This window comes from Thamnophis sirtalis, unplaced genomic scaffold (assembly GCF_051295495.1).
Source record: "Thamnophis sirtalis isolate CommonGarterSnake01/CBP01778 unplaced genomic scaffold, rThaSir2_p1.2 scaffold_3, whole genome shotgun sequence".
NCBI lineage: Eukaryota > Metazoa > Chordata > Lepidosauria > Squamata > Natricidae > Thamnophis > Thamnophis sirtalis.
The window spans coordinates 81,517,065-81,541,714 of NW_028261383.1; the positions used below are offsets into that span (position 1 = coordinate 81,517,065).

General features: G+C 42.2%; 3 protein-coding genes across 5 annotated transcripts; 2 read left to right on the forward strand and 1 right to left on the reverse strand.

Annotated features, from left to right (window-relative positions):
* The first annotated feature begins 839 nt into the window (after positions 1-839).
* On the forward strand, positions 840-14,098 carry MXD3 (MAX dimerization protein 3). Of its 2 annotated transcripts, XM_087709338.1 has the most exons (7): positions 840-1,167; positions 1,339-1,438; positions 3,542-3,571; positions 6,477-6,591; positions 7,728-7,896; positions 8,430-8,615; positions 13,958-14,098. In XM_087709338.1, exons 1-7 carry the CDS (start codon positions 1,098-1,100, stop codon positions 13,969-13,971), a joined length of 684 nt encoding a protein of 227 aa, XP_087565464.1. In that variant the 5' UTR covers positions 840-1,097; the 3' UTR covers positions 13,972-14,098. The 2 variants fall into 2 exon arrangements, with proteins under 2 accessions (XP_087565464.1, XP_087565465.1); XM_087709339.1 differs by lacking the exon at positions 13,958-14,098 and having other exon boundaries at positions 6,474-6,591; positions 8,430-10,078.
* On the reverse strand, positions 9,628-13,112 carry PRELID1 (PRELI domain containing 1). Of its 2 annotated transcripts, none has more exons than XM_014056170.2 (5): positions 12,776-13,112; positions 11,019-11,244; positions 10,798-10,911; positions 10,543-10,621; positions 9,628-9,957 (listed from the first exon to the last, which is right to left on the reverse strand). In XM_014056170.2, exons 1-5 carry the CDS (start codon positions 12,865-12,867, stop codon positions 9,839-9,841), a joined length of 630 nt encoding a protein of 209 aa, XP_013911645.1. In that variant the 5' UTR covers positions 12,868-13,112; the 3' UTR covers positions 9,628-9,838. The 2 variants fall into 2 exon arrangements, with proteins under 2 accessions (XP_013911645.1, XP_087565466.1); XM_087709340.1 differs by lacking the exon at positions 12,776-13,112 and adding an exon at positions 12,487-12,620.
* RAB24 (RAB24, member RAS oncogene family) lies at positions 14,046-23,256 on the forward strand. Its single transcript, XM_014056172.2, has 8 exons — positions 14,046-14,180; positions 15,527-15,595; positions 15,772-15,850; positions 19,128-19,195; positions 21,175-21,274; positions 21,762-21,812; positions 22,324-22,383; positions 22,776-23,256. The coding sequence occupies exons 1-8, from the start codon at positions 14,064-14,066 to the stop codon at positions 22,841-22,843; spliced, it is 612 nt and encodes a 203-aa protein (XP_013911647.1). The 5' UTR covers positions 14,046-14,063; the 3' UTR covers positions 22,844-23,256.
* Positions 23,257-24,650: the final 1,394 nt, after the last annotated feature.

The window sequence follows — 24,650 nt, forward strand, 5'->3', positions numbered from 1 at the left end:
AATACTGCAACCAATTTTGCTCACCATATTACAAAAGATGTTGAGAATTTGGAAAAAGTTCAGAAAAGAGCAACTAAAATTATCAAAGGCAAAGAACTAAAACATGGAGAACAGCTGCAGAATTGGGTTTGGCTAGTCTGAAGAAAAGAATTAAGGGTAACATAGCAGTACGCCAATATTTGAGGGACTGCCACAAGAAGAGTGGATCAAATTATTCTTCAAACCACCAGAGGGCAGGATGAGAAACAATGGTTGGAAACTAATCAAGGACAGAAACAACCTGGAATTAAAAAGAAACTTCCTAACAGGAAAATTAACCAGTGGAACAGCTTGTCTTCAGAAGTTGTAGGCACTCCATCACTAGAGATTAAGAAGAGACTAGACAGTCACTTATCTGAAATGGTATAGGTTCTCCTGCTTGAGTAGGGGGCTGGACTAGAAGACCTCCAAGGTCCCTTCCAGGTTCTATTCTATTCTACTCTACAACGATCATGGGATATTTTATCACGCTCTTTTTTCATGCACTTACTATGTACACATATAAAAGTCTATAATTTACGAAAGCGAAAGCATCTAATTTATAAAACCGAGCTGTGCCCAAGCAGCATTAAAATGTGTCTCGTTCTACTTCCTCCAAACAACAAGCGAAGCGCAGGCCCCGCCCTCCGTTCAAATATAAGACTTCATCGTTACCCGCCCGAATTTGTTTCAAGGAGGCGGTGACGGATAAACGTCTGGTCACGTCCTCCAACCAATGACAGCGCTGTTTTCTCTAGCCCCGCCCTGCACAGGTTAAGATTCAAAACAAGGCAGCGAGGACGCCCCGAACCTAAAAATCGAGGAGAGGTGGGGAGTGGGGGTGGCTGAGCGGTTCGAAAGACGAAAGCAAAAAAAAAAAAAAAGTCCGCTTGGCTTCATCCTTCTTGGTTGGCGCTGCCCGAAGGAGATCCACGAAGGAAGAACTGCTACTGTGGATGAGAAGGGGTGGAACCAGAACCCTGGAGCGTTCGAAGGGGCGGGGTTGGTTGCTGAAGGCGGTGGGGGCGGTTGCGTGACCAGGGCTGCAGAGTCCTTACTTGCGCGGGTCCGCTGTTGTCATGGAGCTCACGAGTAGCAACATTCAGGTGTTGCTTCAAGCGGCCGACTATTTGGAGCGCAGAGAGAGAGGTATTATTCTCGAAGGGCGGTAAAAAGGGGCGACGCGTATATGGCTCTTAACCGGAGGGCGGCTGAACTGGGTCTCCTCGGGAGGAAGGGAGCGAGTGGGAAAGCGAGGGCAGGTTGGAACCTCTAAAACATACTTATACGTCTTTATATCTATATATTCACACGCGCCAGAAGCCGAACACGGCTATGCTTCTCTCTCGCCTTACTGCGGACCAGATGCGTTACAATCGCAGAGGAAGCCGAAAACGCGAAAGGCCCTGAGAAACCTCCGGTAAGGCTTCTTCGGTTAGACCTCGGGCTGTTTGATTTTATTCCTTTTTTTTCCTGAAAACTTAAGACAAGGAGGAACGCTATCCTGATGTAGAAAACCAAGTCTTGGAAAAAGGTTGCATTTCCTTCAGGCCAGAGGTTCTTAAAAGTGTGGTCTGGAGACCTTTTTTTTGGAGGGGGGGGGAAAGATCTGTGAAGTCAAATGCTTTAATATTTCTCAGTTTTCATTTCTAATAAATATTACATTACCTTACCCATGGAAACCAAAGCTCTTTGGGGTCCTCTGTCATTTTTAATAATGTAAAGGTCGTCCTGGGACCAGAATTTGAGAGCCACTAATCCTAGACCAAGTTTTTATGTTTTTATGTCTACTTTTAGTTTCATTTTTAGAATTTAGAATTTAGAATTTATTTGTTATTTATAGGCCGCCCTTTTCCCTGAGGGGACTCAGGGCGGCTTACAGTTCATGGGAAGGGGGGTGCAAGATAAAACATAAGACAGTGCGTAAATAAAAAATAAAACAATAAAACACAACTTTCATTCAGCATTTGGGTGGGGCGGATTAGAATCTTATCCCCAGGCCTGACGGGATAGCCAGTTCTTAAGGGCTGTGCAGAAAGTTGAACGGTGGTGAGGGTGCGAATCTCCACGGGGAGATCGTTCCAAAGGGTCGGCGCTGCTACTGAGAAGGCTCTCCTCCGCGTAGTCGCCAGTCAGCACTGACTGGCGGATGGAACTCGGAGGAGGCCTAATCTGTGCGATCTAATCGGTCGAAGGGAGGTAATCGGCAGGAGGCGGTCTCTCAAGTACTCAGATCCACTACCATGGAGAGATTTATGGATGGTAAGTAGCACCTTGAAGCGCACCCGGAGATCAACAGGTAGCCAGCGCAGCTCGCGGAGGATAGGTGTTATGTGGGCGAACCGCGGTGCGCCCACAATCACTCGCGCGGCCGCATTCTGGACTAGCTGAAGTCGCCGGATGCTCTTCAAGGGCAGCCCCATGTAGAGCACATTGCAGTATTCCAGCCTAGAGATCACAAGGGCTCGAGTGACTGTTGTGAGGGCCTCCCGGTTCAGGTAGGGTCGCAACTGGTGCACCAGGCGAACCTGGGCAAACGCCCCCCTGGTCACAGCCGACAAATGATGATCAAGAGTCAGCTGTGGGTCCAGGAGGACTCCCAAGTTGCGAACCCTATCTGAGGGGTGTAAAATTTCTCTCACTATAAGGAGAAAAAGTACTTGGAAGAGCACTCGTATAGAAGAAAGGTACTATTCACACAGGCGTGTAGTAAACAGGCCTTTCTGATTGAAAGAACAAGATATACTCAAAAGGAAGTGGAGGCTGGGTATGAAATTTAAGCAGGATTTAACTGCAAGGATTGGAATATCAGGAAGTGGTTTTTTTAGTAGCAATTAGATTGACTAGTTTAAGAAAACAAGATAAATTCCTTTAAAGTTTCTGAATTACCTAGGTGCTTCATAATTCCTTTTCAATTGAAAGACAAAGATACAATCAAAAGGAAGCTGAGGTGTGTGAAATTTAAGCAGGATTTAACTGAAAGGATGGCTGTTGGAAGTATTTTTTTTAACTAGTAGTTAGATTGACTAGTTATTCCTTTAGTGTTTCAGAATGATGCTTCATAATACTTTTCCACTTGGTGCTGAAGCGTATACAGACTTGGGTTTAAATCTTTTGACTTGACTTTGAGTCTTATAAATTTCATTATCTAATAACAAAACATTGAAAGATGAAGTATACTTCATATTTGTTTATCTCTTTTAAGATTGTGCAATGAATGAAAACATTACTTCTTAATATTTGTTACTAGTATTCATATTTTTAAATTGATTTTGCCACTATTGCAAAGGCATGAGATTCTGTCTTCATGCAAATCCAGCAAATTTTTGGTTTTCTTTTGAATGGAAAAGATTTACTTCTTTGCACAAATGAGGAAGGTTGAAATTGAACATAAGAGATTTCGGTTTGACTGAATGTGTGCTTAGTTTGCTTCACTGAATGATGTTGATAAAAAATAACTATCAATTGTTGGAATTTTAAATATAGTTCATCATTTTTGTTTTGTGTTTCTGTTTCTTCTCAGGTCTGTACACAATGAGCTGGAGAAACACAGGTACACTTAAAGAAGAATATTGTTCTAATTGGGTTTTTTTTAGGCTCCTCTCCCACATTTTATTGGCTAGGGAAGAAGGATGGACTCATTTCTGCCTGGTCCTAGCTCTGTTAATAACTAGGAAGCACCAATTCCTCCATTAATTTTGAGGATTAGTTTCTGCTCCAGGGTCACCATTTAAAAATATGTTTTCCTTTTTCTAAACCAGGAAATGACCTTTCTAAGTCCTTTCTTCCATTTATATGTTTCTCAATATTTCATACTATTCACATGTACATTTAAGCTGTTTACCAAGTTAACCATTTTCTAGCTTACACAATATACAGATGAAACTCGAAAAATTAGAATATCATGTAAAAGTTCATTTATTTCAGTAATGCAACTTAAAAGGAAGCTAATATATGAGATAGACTCATTACATGCAAAGCAAGATAGTTCAAGCTGTGATTTGTCATAATTGTGATGATTATGGCTTATAGCTCATGAAAACCCCAAATCCACAATCTCAGAAAATTAGAATATTGTGAAAAGGTACAATATTCTAGGCTCAAAGTGTCCCACTCTAATCAGCTAATTAAGCCATAACACCTGCAAAGGGTTCCTGAGTCTTTAAATGGTCTCTCAGTCTGGTTCAATAGGAATCATAATCATGAGAAAGACTGCTGACCTGACAGTTGTGCAGAAAACCATCATTGACACCCTCCATAAGGAGGGAAGGCCTCAAAAGGTAATTGCAAAAGAAGTTGGATGTTCCCAAAGTGCTGTATCAAAGCACATTAATAAAAAGTTATGTGGAAGGGGAAAGTGTGGAAGAAAAAGGTGCACAAGCAGCAGTGATGACCGCAGCCTGGAGAGGATTGTAGGAAAAGGCCATTCAAAAGTGTTGGGGACTTTCACAAGGAGTGGACTGAGGCTGGAGTCAGTGCATCAAGAGCCACCACACACAGACGGATCCTGGACATGGGCTTCAAATGTCGTATTCCTCTTGTCAAGCCACTCCTGAAGAACAAACGTCAGAAGCGTCTTACCTGGGCTAAAGAAAAATGGACCTGGTCCGTTGCTCAGTGGTCCAAAGTCCTCTTTTCTGATGAGAGCAACTTTTGCATCTCATTTGGAAACTAAGGACCCAGAGTATGGAGGAAGAATGGAGAGGCACACACTGCAAGATGCTTGAAGTCGTGTGAAGTTTCCACAGTCTGTGTTGATTTGGGGAGCCATGTCATCTGCTGGTGTTGGTCCACTGTGCTTCATTAAGTCCAGCCGTCTACCAGGAGATTTTGGAGCACTTCATGCTTCCTTCCGCAGACCAGCTTTATGGGGATGCTGACTTCATTTTCCAGCAGGACCTGGCACCTGCTCACACTGCCAAAAGCACCAAAACATGGTTCAATGACCGTGGGATTACGGTGCTTGATTGGCCAACAAACTCGCCTGACCTGAACCCCATAGAGAATCTATGGGTCATTGCCAAGAGAACGATGAGAGACATGAGACTGAACAATGCAGAAGAGCTGAAGGCTGCTATTGAAGCATCCTGGTCTTCCATAACACCTCAGCAGTGCCACAGGCTGATAGCTTCCATGCCACGCCACATTGAGGCAGTAATTGCTGCAAAAGGGGCCCAAACCAAGTAATGAGTACATATGCATGCTTATACTTTTCAGAGGCCCGATATTGTTCTATGTACAATCCTTGTTTTATTGATTGCATGTAATATTCTAATTTTCTGAGATGGTGGATTTCGGGTTTCCATGAGCTGTAAGCCATAATCATTACAATTATGACAAATCACGACTTGAACTATCTTGCTTTGCATGTAATGCGTCTCTCATATATTAGTTTCACCTTTTAAGTTGCATTACTGAAATAAATGAACTTTGCACGATATTCTAATTGTTTGAGTTTCACCTGTATCATATCATGAATTAAACAGGGTGAATTTGCATAACAAACTGAGCACCAACAAGAAGTGAATGAGCTTAGCACTGGCCAAACTTAGTTTTGGGAAAATGCAACTTCTTGGTCTTTATATTGCCCTGGTAAGAATATTTTATCAATTCAAGGCAATGAATTCATGCTCCTCGTAATTCTTTTCCCGTTGATTTATTTTTCCTAAATATTTTAAGCACCCATTTCAGGCTTCCTCAAGTGCAGATAGCTGGTTCTCCATTAGCCTGTTATTACTGGCTGTTCTCATTTCAGGTCAATGAAACTGAACTGGGAATGCAGCAGATGGTAGATAGTATTTTCTATGTAAGTACTTTCAAGTTGAAATGTAGTCCAAGACCATTAACCCTTTCATAACATCTCAATGACTGGAGTTTGTTACATTCTTATCAGCAAGGGAGCATAAAAGATTAGAAATCCGTGTTATACAGTATTGTGCCCAGTAAAACAACAATTCTTAGATTTTCATTACTGTAGTGCTATAAAATCATACATTAATGTAGATAACCTATCCACCCAATGAATTTATCGTGAGCAGCAGATGGCTAAGCTCATTGGTTTAGTTTTCTACATCCCTGAGAATCAGTCTTGACAATGACACCATTCTCAGGTCCAATTAGTTTTAAAAATCCTATCTCCTCTGAATTGATTTCACCCAGAAAGTGGTGACTCAATACAGAAATCTCTGAATTAAGGAATTATTGAGTTCAGCCATATATTAATTATTTACTCTTTGGAAAATGTGGTTCTGCCTTGTTCTGGAGCAGGGGTGTCAAATTGGCGGCCCATGGGCCAGATGCATCATGCGCAGGCGACGTCCACCCTAGCTCCGCAAAGAGGTGAAACGTCACATGATGGCAACGTGACGCCACGGGTTGGACACCCGTTTTCTGAGTCTAGAATTCAATTAAGGCTTTACCTAAAATGTGATTGTCCACAGTCTGTTTCTTCCCAGCAGAAGGGCCCAGCTACGGCAGTGTTTAGAACAGTTGAAGCAGCAGATCCCCACAAATACAGAACATTCTCGTTACACAATACTTAGTCTCCTGCATTGTGCCAGATTGCATATTAAAGTAAGTAATGTACCTCACTTTTACCTTTTACCAGGAAGCTGTAATAATATTGGGAATAACTAGAGACTGCCTTTCTTGACTGCTTTAGTTGTTAGTAATTTGCAAATGGTATTGAGGTTTCTAGTTTTAATATTTTATTAGAAATGACCCATGGCCTTTAAAACTGAAAAATAGTTTTAAAAAAAGAGGTTTAAGCATGATCAAGTCAATAAATGGAAATAAATAAAGAAGGAAAAACCAATTTGTCATCAGAGAAACTGTCTAGCATGCATAAAGGAATTTCGAATCTCTGTTGGAAATGTGAACAATATGAAGGGACGTTTTATCATATATGGTGTAAAAGCCCCCCCCCCCCCCAAAAAAAAATTGGGTACAAATAAATACATTAATTCAGAAGATTTTAAAGACAAATGTACAATTGAAACCAGAACTTTCTCATTTGGGATTAATGGATAGCTAGAAAAAAAACATAGAACTTGTGCTTTTATGTACGACATTTGCAGCGTATTCAAAAAAATTCAAGAGGAAAAAATTGATACTCCCCACAATAGAGGAATGGTTGGTGAAGATGATGGAACTTGCAGAGATGGCTAAATTGACTTCCTTGATTACTGGAAATGCCTTGTAGACTTTTCCATCAAATGGAAAAAAAATTATACCTATCACATACCTAGGTTTGAGGATTTGAAAAAAAATTGAGTAGAAAAAAGTGAGCTTTTTTTTGTAATCATAGAATAAGACTTACGTAACATTACATATCTGCTACAAAGAAAACCAGCAGCTTTTTTTCTGCACCCGTTTTGTTTCCTTTATTCTGTATTTGTTTTTTGTGTTTTCTTTTAAACTTTTAATAAATTTTGTATTAAAAAAGAAAAAACTACTGCCAGCCTTCAAGTAAGTTTAAGAACCAATAAAAACAAAGGGAGAAATCTTAAATCCAGCCAAGAATAACTTTTTATAATTCCTTCAGTTTTTTGTTTAGGGTGAACTACCTAGCAAATGCTTCCAGCTGAATTTGAGAAAGTGGTTGTGCTATTTTTTGTTCCCAATAGTAGCCAATGTGATGTTCCTACGAGATATGGAAGCATTTCAATTGCAATTCCAAATATTATTTTCCATCCTTCTTTCACTCCCAGAAGCTAGAATACCAGGAACAGAAAGCTCAACAAGTGAAAGAGAGGCTACATTGTGAGCAGCAGAATTTGCACCAGCGCTTAGAAGAATTGCAAGCCCATCTGAATATGGAACGGGCAGAAGCAGATAGCCTGGATTCTTCTCGGTTCTCCTCTGAGCATTCTGACTCAGGTGGGCAATGCCCAGTAATGATTCTAGTGCTACATTTTCATGATACTGACAAGTTATGCAGCAAAAAAAATGCAGAGTCTGATAAGCAGAAAGTCACTGGCTATAGTGTTAAATGATAAAAAGGCATGGTAAATTTGGAGAATAACTGAGCCAGATCTATGTTTGTTTTCATTTTATAGGTCACATGGCTCCCAAGCAATCCTGGGCAGCCTAAAACTAAAAAATAACTTACTGAAACAAAAGAAGGGAGGCGAAGATGGGAGGCTTATAAAATCTCAGAGCAGGGGAGATCATTCCAGAGGGCAAGAATTGTAACAGTATGTAGGCTTTCTGTGTCCTATAAAATGACTTTAATCGACAGGACCCAGAATAAATCCTGCTGGATTGAACTGGACAGGCACAGGCAAAGGAAATAAGTGGTCCCTAGGAAAGCTAGCTATGCCTATGTTGAAAATGAAGCTTGTATAAGAGATACTGCATTCCATTTGAATAAAGCATAATGCTAAGGTGGGGTTTTTTTTTTTCTGTTGCAGAAAATGAAGTGGACGTAGAAGGCCTGGCATCTGCTAGCATTGGAGATGTCGTGACTGCTTTCAGTACTCAGCAGGAGCACAGCTATTCCAATATCAGCAACCTCTGGTTATGGACAGAAGTTCAGTTAGGAGGACAGCATTCATCTAGACAGGCTTCAAGCTTTTCAGAAATTACTTCGTGGCAGGGTAACTGATACATGGTTATAAGACTGTTTTCTGTAAGTAAAGAAGAACCCCTCCTTTCTTAACAAAAAAGACTATGCACCACCTCATCAAATCAAGTCTTGCATCTCCACCTTCTTCACAAAACCAACTAGGACAATTGTTAGAAGCTGACTATACATAACATATGCATCTTACATGTCATCCTAGTTAAGGTTTGTGGAACAGGCAAGTCCATTCTGCAGAGACTTGGGCTGGTGAGGAACCCTAGGTATTTTAAACAAAATATAAACTTAGCTCTTATCTACAGGGAGGATTTTAAAAATCCATATCATAACAGGTAAATGCTGTGCTCAGGTTTTTTTTAAATATGAAATATGCTGTTGTTGAATGGACTAATAGTAAAATTTTGCTTCAAGAGACCTTTTGCCATTGCAAAATCTAGGTTTTTCTGACCTTTTTTGACTGAAAGTGAACCACCTTAAGATGTACTCAGTGGGATTTTGATAACTATTTTTAATTGTAACCTAACCTAACCTCCTAAAAGGATGCAGTGGCTCAGTGGCTTAAACGCTGAGCTTGTAGATCAGAAGGTCAGCAGTTTAGCGGTTTGAATCCCTAGTGCTGCATAACTGGGTGAGCTCCTGTTACTTGTCCCAGCTTCTGTCAACATAGCAGTTCGAAAGCATGTAAAAATGCAGGTAGAAAAATAGGGACCGCTTTTGTGAGAAGGTAACAGCACTGTGTGCCTTCGGCGTTGAGTCATGCCCGCCACATGACCACGGAGAAGTCTTCGGACAGTGCTGGCTCTTGGGCTTAGAAACGGAGATGAGCATCATCCCTAGAGCTGGAAACAACTAGCATGCATGTGCGGGGAACCTTTACCTTAACCTAACCTCAGTAATTTGTAACATTTATTCACCAATAGCTACAAACTCTCTGAAGTCTCATATACAAAGGCTTACTTTTGAGTTGCATAAGAGGCAAGTGTAAATAGGAAGATAATTAAATGATTGATGAAAAACAGATCCTGAAATAAATTGAAGTCTATTCTTTTAATGATAATTACACCTTTAAGAAAGAAGATGATTGTCAGATTTGTACAGTCTTAATTAAAAAAACATAAAATCTACAGACATTCTGGTCAACTTCCAAAGGAAGGGAAGCTTAAGTTAAAATGAACCTTCCAGTATTATTGTATCACTCTGCCAGTGGCATTTAGTTCCTTCAGTGGAAAAACTGTTTTCTCACACATACTGTTGCTTTTTTGTAGTAGCTGCCTTGCCAGCAAAGTCCTTTGCCTTCTCAGTAACCGCCAAGGCAGTCTCCTTGGCGGTTTCCACTAGTGTTTTAGATGGTGCTTCACCTGTAAAATCAATAAGCCAAAAGTCCAGGAGTAAGTAAATATATCCACTGTACCTAGTTTTTCTGTAAAACTCTAGTTTGTTCCGATTTTGGAAAATATTGTATAAAATTTTAAGTCATTACCTATGAAGAGTGATTTTAATTTTTAATACAGGTAGTTCTCAACTTATAATCATTTGTTTGGCGACCAAAGTTACAATGGCACTGAAAAAAGTGACTTACGACAGTTTTTTACACTTTATGATCTTGCAGCATCCCCATGATCACAATCAAATACTTGGCAAGTGGCTTATATTTATGACAGTTGCTATATCCTGGGTTCATATGATCATTTTTGCGACGTTCTGACAGTGGGGAAACCAGATTCACTTAACAACTGTTTTAATAACTTAATAAACAGATTCACTTAGCTGTGGCAAAGTAGGTTGTAAAATGGGATATAACTGTCTCACTTAGCAGCAGAAACTGGGCTCAATTGTGATTTTAAGTTGAGGAATACCTGTGGTACTTAGAACAAGTCCAAAAAGAATGTTCTTAATCTACATTTTATGTATGCGTTTTTAGTTGCTATTACAGATGTACCCACCTTGCATTTTGCTCAGCACATACTCAAAACCTTTAGTAGTATTGGTCACATTGCTCTTGAATCTAGCCAAGCCAAATTCCTAAAACAAGAGAACAGCCAGTTGAGCAAAGAGATAAAAATAGCCTCTTCTCTATTTATTAGGAGAGCTGAAATATTGAGCAATCAGCCTGGTTTTTTAGCTAGATACCAGTAGTCCCAGATTGTTTATTACAGGCAGTCTCTTCTTTGTCATGCATACACCTGTAGCTCCCTTACCTGGATAGCACGGGAAACGCCAAAGAGACGGGAGGAGACCCAAGCTTCCCGCTTGACTTCTGTCCAGCTACTGTTTTCTGGGTTCTCTCTGTAAACACATCGCTCCTCCACTACCTGCAAGGGAGACAGCATTCCAAAGTAAGAATCACTTCCTCAAACCTTCTGAGTCATTTTATGTTGCCGGAGTGGCGGCAAGTAAATGTAAAACATTTTACTGTTACCATCAGACGTGCATGATTAATGTTCCAGGTGAATGTGGTCATGGTTCGATTCTGTAGGTCCACAATGGAATCTTCTAGGATATAGACATGGCGGCCAACATTAGGTGGAAAGAAATGCTCTGCCCAGCGTGGCATCCGGTTGGTTTTGGTTAGGAGCCTCCTGGAAAGCAGTTTCTGGTCATCAGTCACCTCTCGGTGCAAGATATCTTCTGTTAGGACATGCTTGCTGGGTAAAAAAGACAAGAGAATTTTAAGATATTACCCTATGTTGTGCAACTATAATTAAATAGCAGCATAACACTCCCTACTTATCTAGTCACACAATTCAGTGGAGTCAAATAATACTATTTCTGTCTTAGCTACCCTATTTTCATATCTAGAATCTTTTGTCAAAACCACACCTATCCTGATTGGGAAGGAGAAATGGAGAAGCATTGCTTTCAGGTTTACTTTTGACAGAATTACAGTTGTATTTCCTCTTCTTGTGCCATATCCATCATCGGACGTTGGCAATCATGTTGGCAATCCTATTTTCGTCAACAGCTGCATGAAAAAGTGCTGCTGAGTTTTGTCCAAACCAGCCCCTTCGCTTTTGAAGCCATGATATTCTTCTTCTGCCTGGACCCCGCTTGCCTTCAATCTTTCCCTGGAGGATTAACTGAACGATGCTGTATTTTTCACAGTTCTACTAGCATGCATTTATTTTATTTCAGAGTCCAATGGGCAAGAGAAGTGGTCTTATGTTTAATTAGGTTGACCACCTTTTAATTATTTCAGCCAAATATAGGTGTTAAAGTAGGGAAAGTAAGTTAAATAGGACAGTACACAATGACCAAGATTAACCTTATAAATTAATGAGATCAGGATAAAAGAGGCTTGAGAAGATAAGCAGTTGCTAACTAAACTTACCTCAGGAGTATTATTTTAATCTACACTATTGGGGTCTTTCCCTAAGGGGCTCATTTTGACAACAGTTTCTTCTAGCACCAGTTAAACTGAGTCAAACCATTATTGATCATTCTTTTTCCACAGGAATCTTTGAATTTCTAAAATACTACCCCAACTTCCTATTATTTCAGCTTCCACTCACAGTAGTAAAAGCTTCCTTTAACCCATTGTAAGGTGACGCTCAAACCAACCAGCTCAGCTCCACTGGCTCCCTTCCTCCCTTTAGTGCAGTGTTTCTCAACCTTGGTGACTTTAAGTCCTGTGGACTTCAACTCCCAGAATTCCTTGGTGACTTTAAGTCCTGTGGACTTCAACTCCCAGAATTCCCCAGCCAGCTGGGGGATTCTGGAAGTTGAAGTCCATAGGACTTAAAAGTCGCCAAGGTTGAGAAACACTGCACTAAAGGGTCACACAGCGGCTTTCGCCATTAGGAGGGAAGGAAAAAAAAGGTTGAGATTCACAATCCCTCCGTTTTCTCCCCTTTGGCTTCATCGGCTGTCCGTGGGCTTCCCAGGTTTACCTCTGGGGCGGAATCCCGGGTCGGCGCAGAGCTTCCCCCGATCGACACAGCAGCCGGAGCCACACCCGTAGTAGCGAGCAGGACGAATGAGAGGAGGTTCGCAAACAGCAGCCCTTTGGCGTCTTGCCCCGAAAGAAGAACCCGCTCCGTGTAACTACGGTCCCTCTCCGCCCGCCCACCCCCCCATGCCTCTCTGAGCCCCTCGGCCAGGAGACGAGGGCAGCTTAGCGCCAGTCCCGCCCGCCCGACAGGACGGAGAAGCGCCCCGTCCCTGCTCGCTCCCCCTGACCTGTAAGGGTTCGGGTAGCGCTGCCAAAAGGCGGTGAAGACTTGGTCCCAAGGCCCTTTCAGGACGCTCAGGGTCAGGAAGTACTTCCCCATCGGCTCCGCGGTCACCGATCCGACGGGAGAGGAGAAGGAGGCGGAAGAAGGAGCCGGCGGAGAGCGCGGGAGGCGTCACCCGGCCCGGCTTGCTCCGACCCGGGCTCACGCTCTCCCGCCGTCCCGTCCACGCAGAGCGGCCAGTGGTAAAGATGGCGGCGGGAGCAGCAGCTGCAGGGACACCGCAGCCGCCATGCAGAAACAGGAGAGGAGTAACGACTTCCGCGGGGCGACGGCAGCGCTTCTTCCGCCGCTGCCTCCTCCCTTCCCTGCTTTCAGCCCAGGCCCCGCCCCCGCCCTCCAGCGCGCTTCCGCTCCCGAATGGAAGCCCCGCCCCTTTCCCCGGGGATGTCCTGGGAAACTGCTCGGCCCAGGCGGCCCGGAAGGAGGCCGCTGCTTCTCTTCGCCTCGTCTCCAGTAGCGGTGGCTGGCCGGTTCCAGCGACATGAGGCCGGGGTGAGTATCGTTGTAGCGTCTCCCACAGTATCTGCCGGGCCTCGTTCGGCGCTGCTGCCCGTGCTTGGTCCTTGGGACCAAGCGGTCCGTACCCGGCGTGCTCCGATGTCATGCTAAATGCACCGGGCAACCGTTCCTCCAGTCCAAGTCAGGTCTTCCTTTCTGCGCCGGGGATTTCCCCGAGGTCGATTCCTGCCTCTCGAGCTGCCTACCAGCGGAACAGCTTCCCTTCAGACGTTGTGGGTGTTTCATCACTGGAGGCCTTTAAGAAGAGACTGGGCAGCCACTTGTCTGGAACGGTAGGGTCTCCTGCTTGAGCAGGGGGTTGGACTAGATGACCTCTAAGGGTACTTTCCAGCTCTATTCTGATTCTGATGTTACCTACTGATATTAGGCGAAGTCTCTGAACTGGAAGAGTAAAAAAGCTTGTGCTTCTAGTCTGGTGACTTTGTCTTCTCACAGGTAGGAGTATTTAGCATAAGAAAATGGATGCCATGGTTCTTAATCCAAGGTGCCATCACTCTTGGTTGCCAAATACAGAAAGAGAACAGAAGAGAAGGATGCCTTAGCGTTTGGTCAGATATCTTCTCTGTTGTGATGAATCACTGCACTTCCTCTTCCTTCCTTCCTTCAGGTGAACTTGCCTAATTGAGCTGCACCTCTTTGGCTGCTCCACCTGACTGAGTTGGGGGAGCTTAGGATCCCTCTGGAGGGCAACACTCGGCTGCGAGGGCAGGAGAATGAGCGGGCAGCGTGTGGATGCCAAAGTTGTGATGCTGGGCAAAGAGTATGTAGGCAAGACCAGCTTGGTGGAGCGATATGTTCACAACCGCTTCCTAGTAGGACCTTATCAAAATGTGAGTTTTGTCTTTTTTGTGCTGAAAGATTGTCCACTCATTTGTACTGAATCCTTCACAAGTCCATCCATTTCTTCCCCCACATTTCACTAAGTTAGGATTCTCAGGCTTGATTTTATTTTAATGTTATAAGCAACTTTAATCAATATTAGCTGATCTTTTCAGCTAAGCACAGTTGGTCTTGATTGACAGTCAGATAAGAAATTGCCTGGGAAATCCCAGGGCCATTGGCTAGATTGGATAGTCCCCAAACATCCCGGAGGAAACCATTTTGCTAAATGCTGCCAAGAGCTCCTTGTTTATTTACAGAGTTGTGTTTCCCTGGTGCAGAATTGAAATAGTTTATTTCTTAAGTTCAGACTATCCCCTATCTTGCTGAGTGTTAAGGAGTGCTATAAAACATAGCTATTGAAGAAAATCCTGAAAAAGGAGATCTGGTACAAGAGGAAAGCCCCACTCCGGGTTGGGCCTGGATGTTATTGTTCCCGATGATCTTTTTAAATATTCTTCTGTTACTATTATAGAACTGCTGTTATAGTTCTATTGGATTTCAGAAGCTGAGAGTGAATAAATAGATAAATGACAGCCCTGTGGCTCTAGTCATCAGGATTTGAATTTGAGAAGGTTTTTACATTACTTATTGTGAAATGGGGAGTGGCTGATAAACTGAAGTGAAACTATTTCAAAAAGGAGCCATTTTAACTGGGGCAGAGAAGTCTACTTTCCGTTTAAGAGAGCTTTGCAAATGTTTTCTGAGAAGTTACTGATCCTCAATATATAGTGTCTTATCTGCCAGCAGGTGTTTCACTCAGTAATGCACACTAAGAAAATGTTAAAACAGTTGTTTTTCCTGTTTACAAATTATTTATGCCACTGTTGCTTGGATATGATACATTTGCCTCTAAAAAAAGTATTTCATTTATGATCAGTTGTTTAATGACTGGTTTGAAATTAAGACGGACTTCTCCAGAGTTGCTTATGACATGTTTTCAAAGATATGGAGGTAGCTTCTCCCCACCCCACCCCACCAATATGATCGCATTTTGGGCACTTGGCAATAGGGTCTTTGCAACTTCCCACAGTCAAGTGACTGCAATTACATTTTTGCTGCTTATGGTATTTACTTCTGGTTTGGGGGGCAGGGGGGGGGGGAGTCCTTTGGATGAAATAAATTTGCTTAGCAACCACTATAAAAATATTTTTAAAAATGGATCCATTCACATGATGCCTTAAGTTAGGATTGCAGCAACATAGCTGTAATTCTGGTTGTAAATTGACTATATGTTTGCTTTCCAAAACTGACGGGGATACTATATCTGTGTTCACATCTATCTTTCTTATTTTAGACAATAGGTGCTGCATTCGTGGCTAAAGTAATGGCAGTGGGAGGCCGCACAGTAACCTTGGGTATCTGGGTAAGTCACGGTTGAAATAATAGATATGTGAGAAAGTTTTTTTATTTTATTTCGCAGTACTGACAGCAGGTATGTTTAATCAATGTTTGCATTGCATTATGCATAGTACTATGTAAAGTAGAACCATACTTTCCCACTAAGTGGAAATCTGACTCTTCTCCATTACCTTTCTCTAGGATACAGCCGGCTCAGAGAGGTATGAAGCTATGAGCCGAATATACTATCGTGGAGCGAAAGCTGCCATTGTATGTTATGGTAAGCATTCATTTGTATGTTATGGTAAGCATTCATTTGGTAAACATGCATGTATTTGCATGTTGGCAGATTTCTAGAGCCAAGCTGACCGTCTTAGCTTGGAACATCGGGGAAACTGCAATTAGAAGATGCCAGTTGGAAAAGGCAATATTTTTTGTAGTGTTCAGACATCAACTGCTACTTTCATCTAGCTCTCCCATCCCATGTTGCCACTTGAAGAAAGTCATTTCACCCTGAAATATCTTGTAATCGGCTCTAGCTAAAATCTGTTGCTACAAAGGGCAGAATGGAAGGAAGAACTACATCTATGATACAGCTGGGTTTGAGGGCAGTGCTATACAAACTATTCTTCTGTTGGATCACCCAGCAATCATAGTTGAGCTGCTTGACAGCAAATGTTATATACTTAAATCTAATACAGCATTATGAGACTCGTCCTGGTCAGGAAATATTATCAGTGGGGAAAAATCTCACTTTATAATCAAATAATTTCATATACAGTAGTGCTTAAACATTTGTGAAACTTTTTAAATTTTCAATATTTCTGCATAAGTAAGACCTAAAATATTCTCTATTGTCCACAAAAGTCCTAAAACTAGATAAAGAGAGCTCCATTAAATAAGTTGTACAGGTCCTCTTCAGTTGATGACTGCATTGCTTATGGTATTGAAAAAGTAAATTTACGACTGGTCTTCAAACAAGGCCATTGCAGTGTCTTTGAAGTAGCCTCACAGTTATGTGATTAAGATTTGGAAACTTCACAACTGGAGGGTATTTATGACCATCATATTGTCCCTGTCATGTCCCCTTTGGATCCCAGTTTGGAGGAGGAAGAGGAATTAGAACTAGGATCATCTGACAGGGATGGCATGGCTCTGGTCTGATCTAGGCTTTCTGAGACAGTAAAAATCACACATTTAGTCCCAAAACCCCTCTTTTTATTTAGATGTGAATTATGTTCATTCACAGTCCGTAACGATTCACAACCAGTCTTGAAGAGTCCGACAGAAATCTGCCACAGTCTTTCAGGATAAGGCTGATAAACACCACCTTTATATTCCTTGAAACACTGCCAGAGACCTAATTGCCAATTAGTTTTGCAAGGCCAAACAGAGCACAGTCAAACAGAGCTTCAGAGTTTAAACAGAGCAGAATGAACAAAATTGCTACCTGCAAAGGCTCAAGTCCCTTTGCTCCTCTTTTATGTCTTATTGGAGGGGCCAATCATCTCCAAGCCTTATTCCCAAGTCCCCCCTTTTGTCTTAACTGTTCTTGGCAGCTCTGCAGATGCGTGCACTAGGAACAGGCTCCCCCTGTTCTTCTGCCTCGTTGATGCCAGGCTCCGGAGTTAGCACTTAACTACCAGATGGCCCTGGCCACCTCTCTTCCTTCGATGCAGAGCCCTTGTCCAAGTCTTCCCCAGACTCCAGAACTGGCCCATGTTCCTACCCAAACTCCTCACTGTCCGACTCTGCTGCCAGCTCCACACGCTGCCAGCAGACCACCACAGGCTCCCCTGGAATGTTTGGAGAGGTCAGGAGCTGAGGATGATGATGTCCTAGGCTCTTCAGGCATTGGGGGAGGTGGTCAACCAGATGGGGAGCTGCCTCCCCTCACTGACACATGGGGGGATGACCTGCAGACGGGTGGTGGTACGATTGAGAGGCAGCATATCCCCTCTGTTGAGGAACAGCAGCCTTCCCCATTCGATCCAATGGCATAGAGAGTAGAGTGGAGGCAAGCTGAAAGGAGGTCTGAGAGGCTGCTTGGACGAAGGTCTCCCTGCTTTGCTTTGGCATGCATTTCCCTGGCCTTGGGAAAACTCTGGCTTGTATTGTGTTTCTGCTGTGGAATTCGACTCTTGCGTGCGGACTCTGGCCTTGCCTTAGGGATCTGGAATCTTGTGTACAACTTATGGATCTTGCTTTATAAACTTGCACTTTATTTTTGGACTTCCTCTCTGCTTCTGCGATCCGGCTCATGGTTATTGGCTTTGTTTATGGAACTGTGGGTCGCTGCTTTCGGGGAAGTTTGGGGTGGAACTTTACCGGCGTGCAGGGCCATTTGTTGTGGAATTAGCAGAGCAATAAAGGACTCTAGGGAAGCCTGCCTCTGCCTAGGCAACCTGGGTCAGAACAATCCCATGGTCACATGATCCCTATTTACGAGCTTCATTGTTGGCTTCCAACAACTCAATGGGAAAGCTGAGCTACAAGTTGTGGTCAAATGACGTCAGTGACTGTGGATGATTTGCTTAATGACTGCAGCAGTCATGAGTCTTGAGTTTAGCCACATGATGTTTCACTTGGCTGCATTGCTTAGCACCACAGCTGCTTGTCCCAATTACAGTTGTGAAGTGAGGACTATCTGTTCTAGCTCATTGGTTTATTAAAGAAAATTATCTAAAGCAACACATTTCTGTACTGTAAAATTATGTGAACCTTTAGGATTAGCAGTTCAGGGAAATTGTCAGCTGGTTCAATCAATGGGCTGATAATTAGATGTGAATGTGGAAGATCCTACCTTATATAAACAACAGAATTCTGGATATTCACTCTCAAGTCTGATCTTCACAAAACATGAATGTTGTGGAAGTCTGTCACAATTTGACAAAGGGATATTTCTGAAGATTTCTGAAAGCTGTTCTGTAAGGAGGAATGACCTAAAATTCCTCTAGCTGATGTGCAGGACCGATCAATAGTTATTGGAAATGTTTAGTTGCAGTTACTGCTGCTCAAAGGGAGTTCACTAGTTACCGAAAATAAAGGTTGGCTTATTTTTTGTCGTATACAAATATGTTCCTTTACCTCAGTTTTCCTCAAATAAGTAAATAAAATGAATAAATATAAATAGACTTTTCTAATTTATTTAATTGGGTTTGTCTATCTAGTAATAACTTGTGTGGAAAACATGCCACATATTTTTGCAGAAATACTGAAAATTCAAAAAGAACCACACATTTTTAAGCGCTACTGTATACAGAATTGGAATTGTACTTTGGTACTCAGATTTTGTTGTGATTTAATGAACCGGGTCTCTTTGGGAAATTGAGCCAATAAAAATGACAGGTATCCGATAACCTTGCTTAACATGCACATAAAGTAGCCCAAATGACTATAGTGGCTTTATTAAGAGCCCTTGAGGAAGATACTTCTACTTTCTCAACTGAATTACTCCTTCTAGTTTCTTGACATAGTTCACTTATGCAGGGATGAATGGAACTGCTTTATTTAATTCCAGGGATGGGATCTAGTCCTGACACTTCCTCTTTCCACAGATCTCACTGACAGAAGCAGTTTCCAGAGAGCAAAATTCTGGGTGAATGAACTACAGAACTTTGAGGAAGTACGTTGATCTCTATTTGTAGGCAGAGAAAATGGGATAGTTGGCTTTTCCAGGACAACATCAAGGAAAACTCTGGGATGATGTTTATGGGGTCCTATCAGTGGTCTCTTTTTATAATATATGGGTTATAGTTGTTTGGATGGTTCAGATGATCTGTTTATTGTTTTTCTGTTGTTTAAATACTGCTACTAGTTTTTACAGAGAATAAATTCCCTCACCCCCATAGGAGATGCTTATGGTAGGCACTAATGTAGGGAATTGAGACACTGGAAGTATATTTTGGGAAGCTTGACTTGGTCATTATCAAATTAATCCCCCGGTGTTTATTAAGTTCAAAACTGCTTTAGGGGACCTTCTGAGATCTTTCTTGGCGAAATACTAAACAGAATGAAGACTTAACTAGATTTCACAGTATAAGTATGAACTCTGTATAGCACGGGTGGTGGTGGTCAAACTCGATTTCATTGAGGGCTGCATGTTTGACCTCGGAGGGTGGGGGGAGGGAGTATAGGGTGTGGCTAGAGTGGGCGTGGCCATGGTGAGCATGGCACGGGACCACACCTCCGCACACATGGTTTTATACACTTATAGAAATAGATAGATGTACACTTCTGTGATTTTGCTTTTTTAATATATACTTGAACGCCCTATGAGAGAGAGACCAGATCCATAGGAAGACTAGAACTATAAATTATTGACATAGGCCTGGGATGGCGAACCTATGGCACGTGTGCCACAGGTGGCACACGGAGCCATTTGTCAGGGCACACGAGGCGTTGCCCTGTCAGCTGAGTTCAGCCTTTTTTAAAGCCATTTTTCACCCTCCCCAGGCTCCAGAGGCTTTATAGGAGTCTGGGGAGGGCGAAAAGAGCCTTCTCCCCCCCCCCCCCCCGAGAGGCTCTCCGGAGGCTTCAGGAGCTTCCCTGAAGTCTCCAGAGCGCAAAAAACAGGCCCTATGGGCAAACAGGAAGTTCGGGAATGGACTTCCGGTTTGCTCATAGGGTTGGTTTAAGCCTTCCGGAGGATTCAGGAGGCTTCCCTGAAGCCTCCTGAGGTCTTAAACCGACCCTATGAGCAAACTGGAAGTGACTTCCGTTTTGCTCATAGGGGCGTTTTTTGCCCTTCGGAGGCTTCAGGGAAGCCTCCTGAAGGTCCCTGAACCTCCAGAGGGCCTCCGGGGTGGGGGCAGGGGAGGCTGTGTTTGTCCTCCCCAGCCTCCTATAAAGTCTCTGGAGCCTGGGGAGGGCAAAAAAACCCTGCAAAAAATGGGGGGCGGAGTGCCTCTCATGCACGCATGCGCACTGGGGGGGTCACACATTGCATTATGGGTGCGGCATGCCCACGCATGACCCTCCTGCACTCCCCCCACTTATGGCACGCGAGCCAAAAAAGGTTCGCCATCGTTGACATAGGCTATAGTAGCAGAATCCTGCAAGCATGAAAGGTAAAATATTTTACCTTTCTTCCCTTTTATAAGCTTACGAATTCATTCATTTCATTCATTAATTAAATTTATAGGCCGCCCAATCCCGGAGGACTCCGGGCGGCTTACAGCGAAAGAAGAAAAAAAGAAAAGCAAAATAAGTAAAAAAATAGTTTAAAATTCACAACACACATATGTTCTAATCGGGGCTATATAATCAAGGACGGTCTCCTGCAGCACTCTGGCAGCCAAAACAGGCCAAATTTGGGGGCGCATTTTGGCTCTCAGAGTGTTGCAGGAGGCTGTCCAGGCCCATAACCGGGGGCTGGGGGGGCACATGGTCCCCCCTGCACCCCATTTTCAGTAGCGGAGGCACCACAGGCCTTTATTATTTCCAGGCTAGCCCCGCAGGCCAGATCTACACCCCCTGTGGGCTGAATTCGGCCCACGGGCCTTGAGTTTGACACCCCTGTTCTATAACGATTCCTGTGAGGAGCAAAGTGTCAGTGGACTCCTCATATGTTGAAAGTACTAGCTTTGTTTTCTTTCTTTGTAGAACTGCAGGATCTATTTGTGTGGCACCAAAAGTGACTTGCTGGAAGAGGATAAGAGAAGACGAGAAATTGACTTCCATGATGTACAGGACTATGCAGATGGTGTGTTTTTATTTTATTCTGTTGTATATCAGGGTCCTTCTTGTCCCTGTCAGTCATTCATAGGCAGTCCAAATGTTCCATTGACCATGTCTTTGGAAAGGCAAACCATGTTTGTTTATTGGTTATAATTCCTCATGAAAGGGACACTGCTGACAATTGCTCAGTTTTGAAAGGAGGGCAAACAGTTCTACTGTCGTCTTCTAAAACAGCAGTTTATTGCAATTATGTGACTTAGGTGTTGCCCTTCAGGGAAAATAATTTGCATCCACCTTTTTGGAGCAATGTCATTGGCTGGAATATTCATGTTTGTTGAAGGGGTTGGGGGGGGAGAGAGGGGAAATGATCTGATTCCAAATGGCTGTGATTTTGTATAGATTGCTCCTGCTCTAGATCTAGCCCAGAGGCTGAGAGTTGTAATAGTTGATATATTATCGGTTACTAGTACAAAACAAAACATTTATCCTTGCCTTCTGACACATCATTCCAGAGATCAAAGCTGAGCTGTTTGAAACCTCAAGCAAGACTGGACAGAATGTAGGTATGTATCTTGTTTGTGTGCAGTACATACATTATGCTAAACATGCCTGGCATTCTTGGAACAACCGAATTCCAGAATAGGCAGAATGTTTAATCATATGTTCATTCCCCTATTTTTCTCTCCTAGTGTTGGAGAGAGGATAATGTGAATGGAGTTATTTTATCTTTTCTTCAACTATTTTTACCTCCACTTCAATTAGAACTACAATATAATTCTAGCAGATCTGTTAAAAAAAGTTATACTTAGTTAAATTAACTATCCCACTGCAAGTATACAAATAGATTAAAAGGGTTACATTTTTGGCTGCCTCAGTTTGAGTTTGAGTTTCATTTTATTTATATGCCGCCCTATTCCCTGCGGGACTCAGGGCGGCGCACAAACCCGAAGGAGGGGAAGGGAAAAACACAAAAACTACAAAAGTACTCAGCAGTTTAACAAAGGGATTTTCATTATTTGCTGTATTTTGAGTGTTTCATTGCTCTGTGTGATTTTATTATCTCTATTTTTTAAGATGAGCTATTCCAGAAAGTGGCTGAAGATTATGCGCATTTTACTGATTTTGACTTAACAGGTGAGTTGCTGAACCAGGCGTGTTCTAAGCATCTATATCCACTTCTAAATCGTTTGTTGTATTCCTGAATTAAAACATATATCCAGCATATTATTCCCTGTGAAACTGAGACCTGGAGACCTTTAACTGAATTTAGGAGAATAGTTGTGACTGTGTCCTGAGAAGCATGGAAGGCAGCAGAATCAATAAGCATCTTTTCACACTCCTGTCTTATCAGTAACAGGGAGGATTGGGAATGACGAGAACAGAGGAAAGGTATTGGCTTTTATGCATTACCCACATTTAAGTGAATTGTGACTGCCAAATTTTTCCACAGAAATTTTAATGGAGCCTTAACTATGATTTGTTTGAAATCTGTACAACTTGTATAACCTATATGTGTTTACTTTCAGAGGACAAAGGAGTTGATCTGAATCAAAAGAACACTACCACCTATTTTTACAGCTGTTGTCATCACTGAATTCTTTATTTTGCCAAAAGTAACATTTTCCACCAGAGATTGCAATTCATGCTTTTTATGGTGGGTCACATCTTCTACTTGCTAGTTGGAATGCCTTGCCCTTTGGATATGTAGAACATCATTTGTTGGCCGCTATCCAAGGAAACAGAAGAGATCAAGGATATGAATATGCTGCAAAATGTGCTGCCTTGTTGAGTGGAAGATTTGATTGCCTTGTGCTCCCTTCCCCACAGATATTGACTAAATTATTGAACTGTGTCAAGAATTATTTTTCATCACTATGCACAAGAGACCTTATGCTGACTAGGGTTGTTTCTGCTATTTTGAAGATGTTGCCTGATTCTTAAGCTTATTTAAATGGATTCCAATTAAGTTATCTACATGTAAATAAAACGCAGTGTGGTCTTGTGTGAGGGATATGGTCAGCTTTCTATTTCTGCTGAGTTTCAGATTATTTGGAGCAGCACTTGGGGATGAGAATTTATCTGCAATTACAGTATGTCCAGAACTTCATAAAGTTAGGAGAAGAACCCATGTCCTGGTTTTACTATGTTATATACAGGTGGTCCTTACTTAACCACTTGTTCAGTGACCCTACTTATGATGGAGCTGAAGGCATGATACTTACCTCTCTTGATACTTAGGTCACGATTGCCATTTGTGACCTCCTTTTGTCAGTTTCCTATAACCAAAGTCAATAGGGAAATGTATAGGTTGCAAATAGTGATGGTGTGATATTCTTGTTTAATGATGGCAACTGAAAATGTAGGAATTTCTGTCATAAAGTGACATGGTTACATAACCCCACACTTTACAACTGCAGTGCTTAGAGATAGAAATGATGGTATCGGTTACTGTTGTTAAATGAGAGCTATCCGTAGGGGCCATATGAGGAAACTTTCTTACCTGCAAGTCATCTCAGAGTGGTTCTAGGGATGACCATCAGTTTCTGCCAATCAGCGGCTGTCAATGTAGCAACAGAAACAACCCTTCTTTCAAATAGGGGTCTCTATTGAGATAGCTTAATCAGAGTTGGCCAAAGTAATTTAATACAACAATGCATAGAACTACATACAGTAGATAGTATTAGGATACTGGAGTTCCAATGCAGTTACAGTGGTGGAATATGGGAGCTAGAGAATGGCACAAGGCTGTAGAGCGAGATCACAGATGTAATCATGAAAATGCTTTTCCTTTCCTGACAGGGAAGGGTAGTAATGTTTTCTTTTATAAACACTAGCAGTATCAAGGTGTTGGATATATTACACTTCGTTACCTGTTAATTTGTCACTGGAAAATGTTTTTTCTCCCTTTGGACTTTTAAAAATAGGACTGAATCTTCTACTAAGACACTAAAAAGAAAGCTGCACAATGTTTTGGTCAATGACAGACAGAAAGAAGCTCCATCAATTCAGGATGGTGAATAAATAATAATTATCTACGTTTCTAGCTATAGTAAGATAGAAGTTAAAATGCCACATGTTAAGGATCCAGTAAAAATCACATTTTAATTTTGCAGCACACTTTCAACAGTTTAGTCTGGACAGTTTTAAAAGTCACCAGAAATGAGCATGGCATGACTTGACTTTGCCTGAGAGGCAGACAAACAACATTGTGCTCTCTTGGAAGCTAAGCACTGTTGGGCCCATTAACTGTTTGGAGGGGTTAACTGCTGTGAAAGTAGCTTTCCTTTAAAGTAGATTTTAATGTTCTGCCAGACCTTAATGAGACAATGCACACAGATAAGAGTAAAGTTAAACTTTACTTTACAGTAATTACGTTCTTTTATATACAAAGAATTACAGTA